The 15,606-nt window shown below is 39.1% G+C and overlaps 1 protein-coding gene across 7 annotated transcripts in view; it reads right to left on the minus strand.

Moving 5' to 3' along the window:
- The window catches only part of CARMIL1 (capping protein regulator and myosin 1 linker 1), a 194,918-nt gene that overhangs the window by 92,854 nt on the left and 86,458 nt on the right, over nt 1–15,606 (minus strand). For all 7 annotated transcript variants that reach the window (XM_030265871.4, XM_030265869.4, XM_030265867.4 and 4 more), the window contains exons 6-11: nt 14,962–15,059; nt 14,543–14,613; nt 14,309–14,382; nt 9,199–9,274; nt 6,537–6,625; nt 1,479–1,573 (exon numbers count right to left, since the gene is read on the minus strand). In XM_030265871.4, the coding sequence (XP_030121731.4) occupies nt 1,479–1,573; nt 6,537–6,625; nt 9,199–9,274; nt 14,309–14,382; nt 14,543–14,613; nt 14,962–15,059 (503 nt within the window). The remainder of the gene's footprint in view (nt 1–1,478; nt 1,574–6,536; nt 6,626–9,198; nt 9,275–14,308; nt 14,383–14,542; nt 14,614–14,961; nt 15,060–15,606) is intronic.

Raw genomic sequence — 15,606 nt, forward strand, 5'->3', positions numbered from 1 at the left:
TCCAAGTTGTAGTTTCTGCATTTAATTTTTGTCTTACATGTGGATACTGAGGAACGGCTTGAATCTATAGGTTTGTTGCAAAGAAAGAACTCCCATGGATATGTTTAAAAAATTAAAAAAAGATCCACTGCACTATAGAGTATCCAATGTTTCGTCAATTGTTTTGCTTCCAAGATAAAAATTAGTTGCTTAGGAGAAAAAAAAACTTTCAAATAACACAACCTAAATACACTTCTTCAAAAGCAGAATCAGCCATGTAGCAGCCTTTATTCTAGCTTGCAACAGAAATCTCTGTCAAATGCAGTAGGCCCGTGGCACATTGTAACAATAACATTCTTCAGCGAAGCACTGGCTTTCATGTGATAAGAATTCTTAACGAGAACAAGCAATAATCAGCAGGCAAGTGGTAATCAGAAGAGTTAAAGCAATTCATGTGAACAATTTCAAATAAAAAAACTACTCAGAATAGGTTAAAAACATTATCATACCTGCTTCTAGTCAAAATAAAAGTGATAGAGATGTAGAAAGGGAAAAACCTACAAAATTCTGTGCTAACAAGATTCTGAGTCAATCAGGTTGTAATCAGAATGAACAGCTTTTCTATTTTGAATCATGACAGCAAAGAAAATAGAAAACTTCCCCCAAACAAACCAAATAAAACAAGAAAAGGTTCACTGTGTAAAATTCATATTTTCCTTCTGGCCCAACAGAGCACAAGATAGTCTGATCCCAGAACACTGTGTGCCTGGAATGCATTAAGTGAAGCAATGGAAACCTCACATGGGCAGCACTGAAGGGTCAACTCCAGACTGAAAGAATGTAACTTTATTTTAAAAATAAATGCCTCTTGGGTGAAAAAAAAGAGTAGACAAGGGGGAGGAATGACTTGATATGTAGAGAAATCATGCCTAGCAGTGCCCAGTCTGAGAAAAGCTGAGCTGTTCAGCTTGATTTTCCATCCTGTGGAGTCAACAGCACTTTGCTCCATAGGAATGCCAGTTACGCCAGTATTATTGAACATCACCAAGACTTCATAACAGGGCAGGCCAAGAGCTGATGAAAAGCAGTAATTTTCATACTGAAAAGAAATATGGTATTACAGCTGAAATAAAAACACAAAGCCATCAGAAAAATGAAGTCCAAGAAACAAAGCTGCCTTGTGCTTTATCTTTCAGCTGATTACACTGCTTTTAAAAATGCACACATCTAAAAACTAGAGGGTTTTTTTTTTAACAATCAGTGTGTTCTATCTTCCTTTAAAATCCAAGGTTTGTTTAAGATGTTTAAATATTTCTCAACACACCAATGGATATGCATAAGTCAAAAAGAATGGCAATTTTCATTCATTTGTGGACAACAGAAATTTACAGTAGCATTATGCATAAAACAATCACCTATTCTTCAGGCAAAGCTGAACAGAGCAGCAATAATCCTCCTACTACATTTATAGCAAGAGAAAAATGTAAATGTTACAGTACCTCTATCTTCAAGTGGATTGCTAGCAAGGTTGATTGTATGGAGTCCTGAGTTAGGATTATGGGCTAGGGCACTGGCTAGTTTCTGTGCAAAATCCCTGCAACAAAAAAAGAGAGGGAGAAGGAATCCTGTTATCTCCTCTGTCAACAGCACATTCAAAGGCTTAAAAGCAACAAGGAATTACTAGACACAAGTGGCCTTCGCTAGTGCAGAGCACCAACTGATTCCTCATGGTTCTAAACAATGCTTATCTGGCTAATTTGCTATCTTTCACAGGGAGTAACTTTGTTATTTATTCATGCCGTGACCTAAGAGACAGAAGAGTATACAATCAAAGCCTAAAATGGTTTTGACAGAGATCTGAAGGTATAAAACAGGAGTTATACAGAATAACTCAAAACTTGACCACATCTTCCATCTCTCTGCATACCACAGGACCTGGAGATATACATCAGCTTGCAGACCACCAACTCCTTCACTCATAAGTCATCCTGCTCACTTGCAGCAGCTTTCTGCCAATAGTCACTCAAACAGATGGGCTTTGCAGCATATCCAGGAGTATTTCCAACCTTATAAAACAGCAGGAATAGCTCAAAGAATAGCAGCACACTGATGAGCTGGTCTTCTGCTTCTTTTCACAGTGTGAAGTATCAAAGGGCATGACTGGCTGATCACAGTCCCAGCAATGGATCCAAAAGAGATGCAGAGTATCAGCTCTGTAATGCTGACAACAACCAGGCTGGGCAGCACAGAGAGCTATGAAGCAACCTTAACCAGCTATGGTAGGTAGATGTAGTAGCATGACCACTGTTCCAAAGCCACTTGAGAGGCAAGGGAGCACTGCCTCACCTGTAAGTGCTCTGCTGCAGCTGGACTGTCACCACACAGCACTAAGCTGAAAGCAAGCTTGGGTTTTCTTGCACACCACACTGTCACACTCTGGTGGAGACACATTCTTTGCATGAAGTCAGAAGGCTGATGTCTTATCAGCACCAAGACAAATCCTCAAACTTGTTCTTGTACCAACTGAGAAGTTATGATGTATTAAGGGACTAGACCTAATGTGGGCTTTTGATAAAGTGAGTATGTAACTTCAGTGTTCTTATTTCACCTAAATTAGACAACAAGATAGAAAGCAAAACTATGTCTTGAACTTCCTTCTTTCTCTCTCTGCCTTGAAGTACATTATTTCTCCTCCTGAAGACCAGTGGTGCAGAGCAACCAAAATGTTAATCAACACTGCCTTCTTTCCTTGTAACAGATTTTGCCTACCACCAAATACTGTGCTGAGAACCACAGTGGAGGTAGCATCCTCTTCTAGTGTTTGGAAAAGAAAGGAGGCCGAACAGCAATAGACTCAATAGATTTTGATTATCTGAAGTTGCAAAGTTTACTGGAGTACAGAGATGTTCCAGGGAAGTTTAGTTTCCCTTTGAAACCCTATGTCTTTCTGGGGCTAGATCTGGTTCCAGCACTGCAGATGCATGATGAAGAGCTGCCTCGAGGAAAAACATATTCTTTTCCTAAAATACAAGCAGCATGTGAATACAAACACTCAACAAAAAGAACTTCTGGACTTGAAACTTTGCCACCTGACAGGCCCCAGGGTCTCCTGCTTTGCTACCAGCTGCTGCTGCAGAAGACTATACATCTCCTGTAGGTCCTCAGTGACATTTGCCAACACTCTGGAAATCTTCCACAATTTCAAATGGTGCTAGATGCCTGGCCTTAGGCATCTGAACGAAGCTCCTTATGTCCAGCCAAGAAAAATGAGGTTTTGAATTAAAAAGCAACAAACCCTTTCCTCTTGAGGAGTTTCCTCCTCTTCCTTTATCCCTAACAGACTCTTGTCATTATAATACTTTGCCTATACCTCCAGGCCTGTTTACAAACTCTGCTCCAGCTTTTGCCAACAATATAGGCAGGATTACCAGAGTGTTTTGGACAACTAGAGTGTGTGTGAACTACTTAGCAAAGGCACAGCAAACCAACTTCCAACAGAAAGCACTGGATCATTGATATTGAGCTCACAGGGCTTCAAGACTTATTTTTGAAAAAATAATACAACAAATAACACACACTCCCTGGTCAGCCTCTGCTATAAACAGAGGCACCTTGGTTCTGCTCATAGGGAAACATCTCTTCTCCTTTGTTCACTATTAGTTTCAAGTCATAAAATTTGTTACTTTTGGCTGCACACTTATGAACAGAGCATGGAGTGTAAATCTGAAACTTTCTATAAAGCATCAAGCTTGCTCTGTATGCATTACACAGCCAAGCTTGGCTGAAACAAGCTTATTCAGGCTTGGAGGTAAAGCCCCAAAAAGATTCAATTTAACTATACACATGACAGACTAAGGATACTTCATCAAGGGAAAGAATACTACCAATCTGGAAATCTCAGACAAACGAAACAATTCCTTGAGATCTGTCTAGGCAACATCCCTGTAACAGAAAAAAGGAGGGTGTGTAGGAGGAAGCAACACTGTTAGGTCTAAGGACATTAAGACTCTGTCAAGAAGGGAAAGGTAAGACTCAACATGACTGCCAAAGGTTCTCTGGATAACAGCAACAGGCACTTCTGTTGCTCCCCAGCTGGCCACTCCCTTTGAAACAGGGCTGCACAGGACAGTGTGAAAGGAGGCAGGGACATTCTGCCTGCCAGCTTTCAGAGAGCATGGAAGTGCAACAAATAAATCAGTTGCAGCAGCACCTGCAAACAGACCTTTGCAGACTGGGAAGTTCCATGGAAATCACAGAACATCCCAAGTTGGAAGGGACTCCCAAGGATGGAGTCCAAATCCTGGTGCTGCACAGGACACCCTAACAATCCCACCATGTGCCTGAAACTGTTTTCCAAATGCTCCTTGAGCTCCGGCAGGGACCAGAGCTCTGGGGAGCTGTTTCAGCACCCAACCACCCTCTGGAGGAAGAACCTTTTCCTAATATCCAAGTCCTTGCCATTTAGCATCTCCCAACGGAGCAGGCCAAAGACAGCTCACACCATACACAGCCTGTGCCTGTCAGGCCAAGCTTCAAAGCCTGGTAGACACCAAAGCCCAGCCTAATCAATAGACTGAGCTGCCCAGTCAGAAATCAGTATTTTGGTTATCACATATTGCCCCATTGCTCTAAAATACCTCAGAAATTAACCCGCTTTTCAAGTTAATTTTTTTGGGCCAGCCTGATTTACTCTGCTCTACCTGAAATCTGGACATGATGTATGCTAATTAAAACACTTACCAAAACATTAGTGATTGCTGTATGCATTGAAACATTCCAGTGTTATCTAAAATGCATCCTTTATGTGTAGTTAAAGCAATAGCAATGGGGATAAAATTTCCAAGAGTATCTAAACTGGAAAGCACAAATCTTATCAGACAGGGATTTCATTTGACATCCTGTTTTTCCCAACAGGAAGTTCATACTTCCCTAGTTCTGGGTCCTTATTACTGCTACTGCACAATAGTTTGCTGTTTCATCATTTGGGTGGATGACAAGCGTCTATGAGGCTGTGGCCAAACCAAATCACAGAAATGAGTGGCTGGATATAGAAAAGAACAGAGTCATCTTAAACTGACTCTGCTGCAGGAAGAAATATGCTCTTGCAGCTGCTCAGGTTATTTCTTACAGCTTTACTCTTGGTAGCTCTTGCTTAACCCTGGTTTGGCATTCTATCACAGCTCATTAAAAATGACTGGTCTGTAAGCCATGGAAAGGAAGATAGCCAGGAACAACAGGATCTCCTAGCAAACAGATATGAAAAATGGCAAAACTGACAAATGCATCCTTGGCAAAAACAGACAGTGTTGATCAGAACAGATACACACCAAGGCACAATGCCAAACACTCTGCATGTAGATGGAGAATGAAAACCAAAGTCACAGGCTGATTATCTGTCAGGTCCTTCTGAACTGAAAGCAGTTAATCCAACTGTGATAAATTAAGGTAGGTAATGTGCAAAGGTATTCAACATATCCTTTAATATTAATGATTATCATTAGATTTCATGGCACATACTGGCAGAAAAATGATATTAAAACCAGGGGCTTTTGTTTGAATGACAGCTATTAAAGGCAGTGCACTAGTCATCAGAAAGTTCCCATATTATTCGATCTCAAATTTCTTGTGTCATGTAGGCAATTTTCTTTTAAAGGCATTTCAATGCAAAGTGCACTTCAAAAAGACTCCAACAACGAAAGAGGAGACAATGTAAGGCACACATATCTCCCCTGTGCTTGTTTCCCTTTATTTGTAATTTTGCATAGTGTTCTGCTTCTCCCACCTTTACACTACTTTTTTAATTAAAAAAAAATCATTAACTCTAGAGTTTCACTTGTCTACATTGTCTTGGACACTATCCTAACATTAAAACAAGCACTACAAGTATAAACTAGCATAGCTGCAAGTAACTTGAACTTTGCTTCTATTTCCTGTGAAGGGGGAAAAAAGGTAACTACAAAAAAAGGGTAACTACTGTATTTAAAATGTATGCAAGAATTTAATTGTATGGCTTATTACTGTGTATCTGCCTTCTAAGTCTATGGCAAGCCATTAAACTTACTGATCTACTTTCTTCAAAAGAGTTGTTAATGTAGAAGTCTTGTAATATTTGAGCAGACAGCAATCCACATTAAGATAACACCAGCTCATTTGGAAATGAAATAATGTGTTTTGCAAGATGGCACAGTATGCTTTTTTTTTAACAAAACCGAAACCACTGCTTTTTAAATGATAAAAAGGTGTTGATACTTCTATTGGACCCATATTTAGGAGAGGAACAGTAGGAGCCAGTTTAAGGTCTATGCTCTCTTTCAATCACTTTGCTCCACTTAGCCCAACTCTCCAGGCAGAACCTTAAAAACCACCAGTTTAAAGGGATTTCCTGGACATACAGACCCTCTGGAAAACCTGATAAAAAGCTTGTGACTAGAGGCTCCTCAGAACTAGACAGACATTGAGCACAGCTTTTTTAATGCTTATTCAGGCTAACATATATCACAATCCCTTTTAGTGGGAGTAAGCAGCATCCAAAGCGACATTGTGAAGGAATTACTTACGTTCTAAGCCCGGCATTCTCTAATACCAGTTCTTCCAACCGACTGGACCTACTCACCACTCGCAGTATCTGCTCACAGAGATCAGTGGACTGCCACAGAAAAGACAGAACAGTGTTAAAGAACACAAACACGGAACAGACAGTTATCGAGTTAAGCTGTACATCGTAATGGGATCCAGGCCACAACCATCTTCTTGTTATACATAAATAGGAAGCAAAAATGCCAGAAACATTCAGGAGAGTGAACAGAAGACTTCTGGAAAAGACTTAGGAGATGCAGGAGGCAGACTAAAAGCAAGTAACTTATGAACCAGGCCACCTAACCAAAAGGGGCAGAATTTTTATAATGACAATGAAAACAACCTAAATCATGCGGTTCAGAAAAAACTCTCACTTAATTTAAAAGAAATTTTATTCATATGCATGCTACTCCTGCAGAAAAAAGTGGTAACTAGGGCAAAGGAGAATAAAGCCTGACCAGGAATGACAACTAAACACAAAGAAAGATGTTAGAAGGAAAACAAACAAAAAGTCCCAAAGAACCTCAGGAGCAAAAGTACCCTAGCTAGAGAGGTCCTCCAAAGATTCCCAAGGACTAGTGGTAAAGGGCCAGTATATTTGAATATGAATTTTTCCAGCCTATTCAGAAGCAAATCTCATCTCATCTTCTTACTGTTGTTGAATTCTAGAATTTGCATGGATATTTGCAAGTGCCATGAACAAAACATGACAGCAAAAGAGTTTGCTTGCTCTGCTCATTCAAACAGAGATAAAACCACAATCATTCAAAAGCCATGCAATGAACTCTGTACCTCATCACCTTTTATTACAAACTTTTATTTTGCTTCTGGATTTGACTTTTCTTTTCCCCCCTCACAGCTCACACTAGCCAGCGTTCATGTGACAGCCAAAGCTGAATCTGAGTCATGATCATGAAGTGCTGAAACTATTCTGTTACCTGCTTTTAAAGACAACAGTGTGACGTTCATACCTGGTACAACTTTGTCTCTAATGACCATCTGACATTTTCTAGATTGTGTATTTTTCAGGGTTTGGGTTTTTTTACTTTCAAACTAATTGAATATCCAAAAAAAAAAAAAAATGCCCTAAACAAAATAAATTTGCTCTTCTACACATGTAAAATCTTATTAATCCTTTACACAGTAAAGGCTGACAATTTTTGGTGAAGACTGTCAACTCAGATATCTTCCCAATACTTTCTTTACCATCCATGTTTTAATAATTCAGAATATTATCAGCAATCTTTCTACAGTACTGTGACTGCTGGTGGAAAGTTTTGTGCCTGTACTATAAAACCACTGTGGGTACTGTGTATCAAGCACAGTGGGACTCATGAAACACAATGCACTCGATGGCCTCCGGATATGTCTGACCTCATAATGACCCATGGCAGGGCTCTTATGGCATGGGTTTATTGTCCAATGATCTACATTTTCCTCCTTTTTGGCTTAAAAATTGAACGTGTGGAAGGTAAGAGGTTGGGATTTTTAAAGTAACTGATGCATTTTCTAGACTGACAAAGTTTGTTTTCCACAGGAAAGCTGCTAAGAAAAAAACCCAAAACATTCACATAAATATATGACAGATAGATAATATGGCCAGGTTTAGTTCTAAGCAGACTACACCAGCCATACTTCTAACAAAGCAAACTATCTCATTTCACTGAAGCAGAAACTGATAAATTGCATTGTCCCTTTTAACAATGTTGATTTTAACAGCAAACTACAACAGCACTAAAAATACCACCGCCTTCATTCCATGCATAACTTTGAGAGAGATGTCCCAGCAGGAAAGAAGTTCTTTGCCTACTCTTTTGCCAAGAATCACATAAGTTCCTATTGAATTTTCATTGGAAATGATAGCTTAGAAATATAATGAGAGCTTTATAGATCAATAAAACAGCATCAATTTAAACACAATGAAACTTAATATTAATTTTTAATGGCAAAAGCTTCTGGAGGCAAGCATGAAAGCAATTTCTCAAGCAAACCACTAACTCCACCTGTGACTATAAACTTTAGGAGAAATAGCATATTTTGATATATTTAAATTGTCACTGAATTACTGCTTTTCTTGGCTCTTTTTACAGTAGTCCAACTTGTTAAGACATGCCCTCTTTTTGTTTTTAACAGTGAAACTGATATGGAAAAATACCGGCGTCACACATCAGTGTTTTGGAAAACTGGGAGACAAAATTATCAAGTTGCAATGAAAATTACACAGAAAAAAAAAGTGCTTTATGTAAGAAAAAAATCCCCAAAATCTTGGCCTTTTCACCTCCAAAAAGCAACTAAGATTTCTGGCTGCTTTGAAGTTACTTTCCAGTCAGTCACATAATATTGTTTGGGGGAGTCTGCAATGCTTAATGAAGTTTTATGGGCTACTACTATCAATCAACTATGTTTTCAAACTATATTCTTGAAATTTTGACAAGACCTGACTCTCAGCAGTGTTTTTATGGTGCTAATTGACTATCCAACAGTTTGTATTTTCCTGATGTGATTCCAGAAAAAAAAAAAAATGGCAATAGATTGCCCAGTTGTACTTGCCAAAAATATTTCACTTTAAAAAATGTAATAGCATCCTTTAAAACACAGTACAGCCTGGTAGAAGCAGATATATTGTTTCAATTTATTACTTACTAATTTCAGATCCTTGGAGGACAGCTTTGTAAACCACTGATTATACTCCAGAGCAGCAACTATAGGTATTAAGTCTCTAGAAAAAGAAAAACACTTTTATACACATTTCATATAACTGTCATTTGAAACAATCTCTTAAGTGTTCTTCCATGTCTCATTCCCCATAGTTTTGCAATGCTAATTGCCTACCATCCCCATTATAGAAAGCTCTGCATTCTAAAAACAGCAGGAGCAGCTGCATGTCTTCCTCTTATTTTAATAAAAATTTCTGACTGGACAACTGGCATCCATTCTAGCATGAATTTTAAAAACAGGAATTTGTCTGGGCTGCCATTCCTACTTTTAGCATAACTTTTTCTTCAGCCTGTGACATGTTTAAGCTTCCTAATCAGCTCTAATTACAATTTAGCATGATGCTAAAAAGCTTTTTGGCAGTCTGATGATTTAATATAATTCCATGACTGAATGCTTCTAGAGAACACCTCCTTGTCTCATCTCTATAGTTAAATTCCCCCAGGAAACAGGAGAGCTGCAACAGGATAATGCGACATTCAGCACAACCCCCCCTTAATTGTGAAAGGGATTTCACAAATGAAATTCCAAATTATTCTCATTTTCTTCATTTCAAGCTTCTTAATGTGATCTGCTCTCCTTGTGTTAAGTTTTTTCAGTAGCAGACGCTGATGAATGTCACGTCTGTATGCTACCCCCCAGCAGATTCATTCATCAAGCATTATCACACCATTTAGCAGTGCAGCACTCAGATCAGTTTGGTGCTGCATATTAAACACTTACATACACCTACACAGAGGCTTAACAGCTCCTCAGAAGGCCCTTGTCTTTATAACGAAATAAAGAGTTGTAACATACACAAACTACCTTATCCAACCAGCAAACCAGCACCATTCAAGCCTGTTTTTCTAGGAAGAATTTTTAAAGTATTGGCTTTTGTAAGTCTGTCCAACCCCCGTTCTCCCTCTCAGCTCTTCATTCAGGATTTATGCAGGTAGGCACAGGTCTGCACTTAACATGCAGCACCCTTCTCCCATCTTCTTTTTATTCTTCTCCTCCTCCAGTTTTCCTCTGCAAACACGCAGACACTTTGGGGCTGTTGTTAAACACACAGGAAAGGCAGGAGACAAGGCGACATCACGCGGAAAAGCATTCCGTAGGCTATATTGGGAACTGCAGTTGCTACATTTGGAAGCACAAGCATCACTAAGGTAACAGATCGAAGGTGCAGCATTTTGCAGCAAAAGGCTGTAGCCCACCAGCTGAGAAGCTCCTGCAAATAGACCATTTTCACACTCCTGCAAAGGAACTAGTGTGGGGTGCCCTTCAAGGATTTAAGACATCTTTCCATCTCGTTCACAGCACACATCACGTTGTGTGGTGAATTCGTTTCCACAGGCACAGCGGAGACTTAGCAGCTTCATGGAGTGTATAGATTTCTGCCCACCACATTGTTTTTGTTCCTACACACACTGCATCTCCATGTAAAGCAATAACTAACTGCGGAAATGTTAGGTGACAAAAAAATAACAACCCAGAGGTACTTCCCCCTTAGCCTGGGAAGGCAGGAATCTTTCATGGAGTATGGAATGCCCACAGACAGAGAGGTTTGCTTCTCCTCTGTGGTTCCCTGGCAAGATCAGTAAGGTGGTAATGAATTTGCAGCTTTGATGCCTCTCTTGCCACTGCCTTTGCCTTGGAAGTGGAGTGAATATAAGAGCAATTTTTCAGGTGAAATTTTGGTTTGTAAACCAAAGTAAGCAGGCAGCTCAGCTGGGCACACACTGGACAAGTTGACACTGATAGTGCAGAGCTGTTCATGCTGTGGACTACCACCTCCAAAAGCAGGAGAATGTACCATGAGCATTTGTAGGTCAGCCATCAGCAGCAGCCCAGTTCCTTCAAAGGAACAGAGGGACAATGATTGGGGAATCACCAACTGCAAGTGTTCACACTGCCAGGGAGCTGGTAAGGCAGCTTGGAGGGCTGGCAAGGGCTCAGGAACTTCTGGGCAGGAGAGTGGCTGCAGACAGAGCTTGCCTGAGGCTGTGCCTTTTTTCTCCCCTTTCCTTCTCTGGCTCGGGAGAGAAATGGCTGAAGGACAAGGGGTGCTCAGTCTCAGTGGCAGAGCTATGACACTTTCAAGAAATATTTAAAAATGAGGACTTGCAAATCAGCTGGGCTGATTTGTTTTAAAATAGTCCTGTTCAGCTGCAACAATGTTTCTTGAATAGTTAAATTTTCTGCCGTATCCAAGGCCTGTTTGTTCAAACCCCAGTCACGCACAGATCCTGCCTGGGACCTTCACAAACACCAACTGCTCCCTCCACACACCCCATTCCCCCTACTCCCAACATGCCTGCAGACAATGGAGCCCATGCCTGCTCAGCAAGCACCTGCACTTACTGTCTACAAACTTTGCTTTATCAGATTCTACCATCTGATCTTAAAGGAATACTTTTTTTTGTTGTTTTTGTTTTGGTTGTTTTTTTTTTTGTTTCAATTTTTGAAGGTGCTTCTCACCAGCGGGTCAGAAGTGTCCCCTTCAGGAATTTACCTCCACTGCTTCTCTTGCTTTAAGCTCATTTAACCCCAATATTCTTGTTATTAAGATTTTCTTTTCAAAATTATACATTGCCTTACTAACTTTATTCTACTGCAGTCTAGATGTGGTTTTAACAACAACCTGAACTCTTTTCCAATATGGTATGAAAGAAATCTAAGAATCAGTTCCAAAAGCAGGGCCTCTTCATAACTTTCCCTCACTGAGGGAAACATTGGGATGTTTACATTAATTAAAATTACCATCCGGAATAAAGTAATATTTATAAAAGATAAATCTGTGCCATCTTAAAATAAAAGCAGATTCTGTTCTTCTGGAATGCAGGCAATCTCTCCAAGCCTCAACAAGATTCCAGCTTATCTAATGCCTTCACATTTTTTCAACATCTCTGTCCCACTGTGTATTTCAGAGGACAAGAAATCTCAACAGCACAATGAAAAATATCCAAACAATTACACTTTTCTTAAAATGTTTTGAATGTCCAAATAAGCTAAACCACATGCTACACAGATGAAGATCTTGCAACTGTATCAAATAAGCCCTTTGTAACTTTTCACTTTGAGTCTTTTTTTTTTTTTTTTTAATAATTATATGGTTCACAACACAACATAACTTCAGATGAAACCTCAGAAGTCATGTTCCCATGCAGCAAGCCATGCTGTGATGCTCTGGGAACTTAAATTCATCTATAATTCATGCCATCTTATGTTGACCTTTAACAGAAATGTTTTACTTGGACAAACACAAATTGTTTGTTTTTGCAATGAATAACCCCTGTATTTAGAGAACTGAGGCACCTGTCCTACCTTGCTTCAGAGCTACTACACAATATAGGTTCCACAATTTCAAAAATTAGGTGAATAAGATATAAAACAGTCTCTCAAAATTCAAAGTATAATGGCATACTGTGAATTTACAGCAGTTCCACTGTCTTAAATATATTGGGAAATGCTTACAAACATTCTTGAATTGACTGGGATTTCAATTACTAATTTCTATTTTTAGTGAATAACAAGGGTTTGTTTTTCTTAAAATTTTAGTCTTCTTGAAATTTCAATCCAAAATGTTCTTCAGTTCAGTCCTCAACATGTAGATGTTCTCATCACAAGATGGATTCCACAGCATGTAAATGGCTCCAAAATAGATTTGAATCTTGGTACTTAGACACACTTGAAGCACTTAAAAAAGACTTTGCTTGACAGCACAAATACATTTTTCCAGCAATTTTGTAAGGTATATTTTAATGAAAAGCTTTTCTAAAACAACAAACCCATTATTACATTTTCTGGAAGCCAAACTCATTTGCAGCAGCTGAGATATTCTAAATATTTAAAACAATTCTATCTACTCTTTCCCAATAAATTGCTCAAATATTCAATATCTATTGAGGCCGGGTATCTGTAGGTACGCCCCACAGTCTTCTCATCACTTCATCTTGCAGTAAATGTTTAAAGCATCGTTGAGTTCTTGCCCCAAATTTGCTTGTGCTTGGTAGTATTCCTCCCCTTATCCTTTCTCAGAAAGGCTTAACCAAGGGGAGAATCTTTGGCTACATCTGTCACACACCAGTTGCAGCCCTGTTGTATTGAGTTACCTCTGAAGTCGTCAACACAGACACTGCTTGCTAACTTTGCCGAGGGGTTCACTGCAGACTGTGAAAATGTGGCACAGAAAATGAGCTAAATCTTTGAATGGGGCATTCTGCAAGTTCACACATCAGATAGCTTAAACCTGCAAAGAATGCTGTGGCAAAATACTCTTATTTACCTACCACCAGGTTCAGCCTTTCTGTTACAATATTTTAAGCTTGTATCTGTGACAGATTCTTAATTCCTTCACTGAGTTCTCCCAAAGAAACAAATGCTTTCTCAATCTTATTTACACTTCCTTAAATTTGCAGTTTCCTTTGTATAATAACGAATTTTAATTAAGCTTCCCTCCCATTTTCTCCTACTTGTAATATCTCCAGATTCAACTTTCTCAGAATCCAATTTTCTCAACCAGCTAAATTCAGTAAACCAACACTTAGCTAGGTTTCAGCATCTCACAGCAAAATTACCCTCAATTAGTTCCTTTCTGGAGGTACATATTTTTGGTAGCATCTATTACAAGTGAAGAGACAACTGGCTGGAATTCAGTTGAACAACTTAAACCTTCTATCAACTTGCTAACAAAAATTAATTTCCTTTACTGTGTACACAATGAGAAAAAGATTCTGCAGAAGTAAAGACTTCATAATCTCTTTTTTTGCTTTGCCCACCAGATGTAGATGCATGTTTTATCTGCTGAATTTGAGCTCTTATATCTGCCATCACAGGAAAAGTATCTATCCACTAACTTTTTGGATTGCTTCCAATAAGAAAATATATTTATCTTCCCAGGCTTCTGAATGAATTAAGGTTTCCATGGGGCTTCTGTGCAAAAACAGCAGCTTCGTGCTGAAAACTAAAAATGCAACAGATGGTAATTTCACAGTAATAGCTAAGGGGCCATCACACTTCATCAATATTAGCATGATTACTGCACATGGTTTACCTGTGGTCAAGGTGGCTGAAGTCTTGCAAATTCAACTCTCTGGTATCTTGTGTCAGATAAATTGTATCAACATCCTGTTAAAAATACATAACCAAATACATCTTTACAGAACTGTAGTTGTTTGGGTTTGTTTTTTTTTTTTTTTTTTTTTTTGTCAAGCACTATGGATTTACCTGTTCTTTCATCATGAGTACAGGTACCTAAAAAGAGCTTCAGAACAAGACAAGCACTTACCCACTGTACTTCCTCTCTGTATGGAAATCCAAGCCAGTCACAAACACAAGCATACATCTGCGAAAAGCCTCCTACAAACAACCCGAGAGACTATTTAACACAGTAGTCACACAACGAAACAAATGTACATCTAAAAGGACACTTTAAAACTTAAAGAGACAGTTTTTCAAAACAGTCTCTTTTTTTTCAGAAGACTGTGCATTGTGCTTATGAAAGGAACTGAGACTATCCTATCTTCATGTGGTGAGTTGTAAGAAAGCTTAATATAGTGCCTTCACCTACCAATCAGAAGTCTGCCTCATACTAATTACACCTTAAAACTAATTACACCTTTACAAGCTTCTGCCAGAAATAGAATTAAACTTCCTGACACTGCAATTCCAGCCCTTTTATATTTAAGCACTTAAATTCATTCTCACCACAAGGTCCAAGTTCTGCCACTGTCTGACTGTCCCACAGGGCCTGGAGATTAGCCAGTCTTTCTGAAGGCTCCATAGTTACTTTTTTCATAATCCTCCTAGAAGGAAAAGAGGGGGAAAACATCATTCATGTCTTTGGAAGTATTTTTAAACACATAAACATTTTTTATTTTCAGAGCATTTTTAAATGAGTGCATAGAAAGAATTACCATTTTTAATACAACCCACTTTCCTACCTAAAAGGCACACATACCATTATGCAGCACAGCAGGAATAACATTACTCATTCTTTCTTTCTCTCTTTCTTTTGATTAACCCTGTGACTACTGGAGCAACTAAATTATTTTGTATTACAGAATCACTCCATCTAAGGAGAACTGTGGCCCTCATCTGACACCAGGATGCCCAAAATAGGGAAGAGACATGGTATTAATGGTTACCCTGAAACCACTGCTGTATGTAGACTGCTTTTATGCAGAAATAGCACCATGGTGCAAAGAGCTGAGCAGTTCCATGTGGCCTCTAGGCTGCACTCTTGATCTCCAGCTCCAATCTGTGTAATTTGATGGCAGTTTCCCTCCCTAGACAGACAAGAAGCACAATACCTTCCTGCATTTTAAGAAATAAAATTATCTGTTTTTCTGA

This window comes from Taeniopygia guttata, chromosome 2, assembly GCF_048771995.1.
Source record: "Taeniopygia guttata chromosome 2, bTaeGut7.mat, whole genome shotgun sequence".
Lineage (NCBI taxonomy): Eukaryota > Metazoa > Chordata > Aves > Passeriformes > Estrildidae > Taeniopygia > Taeniopygia guttata.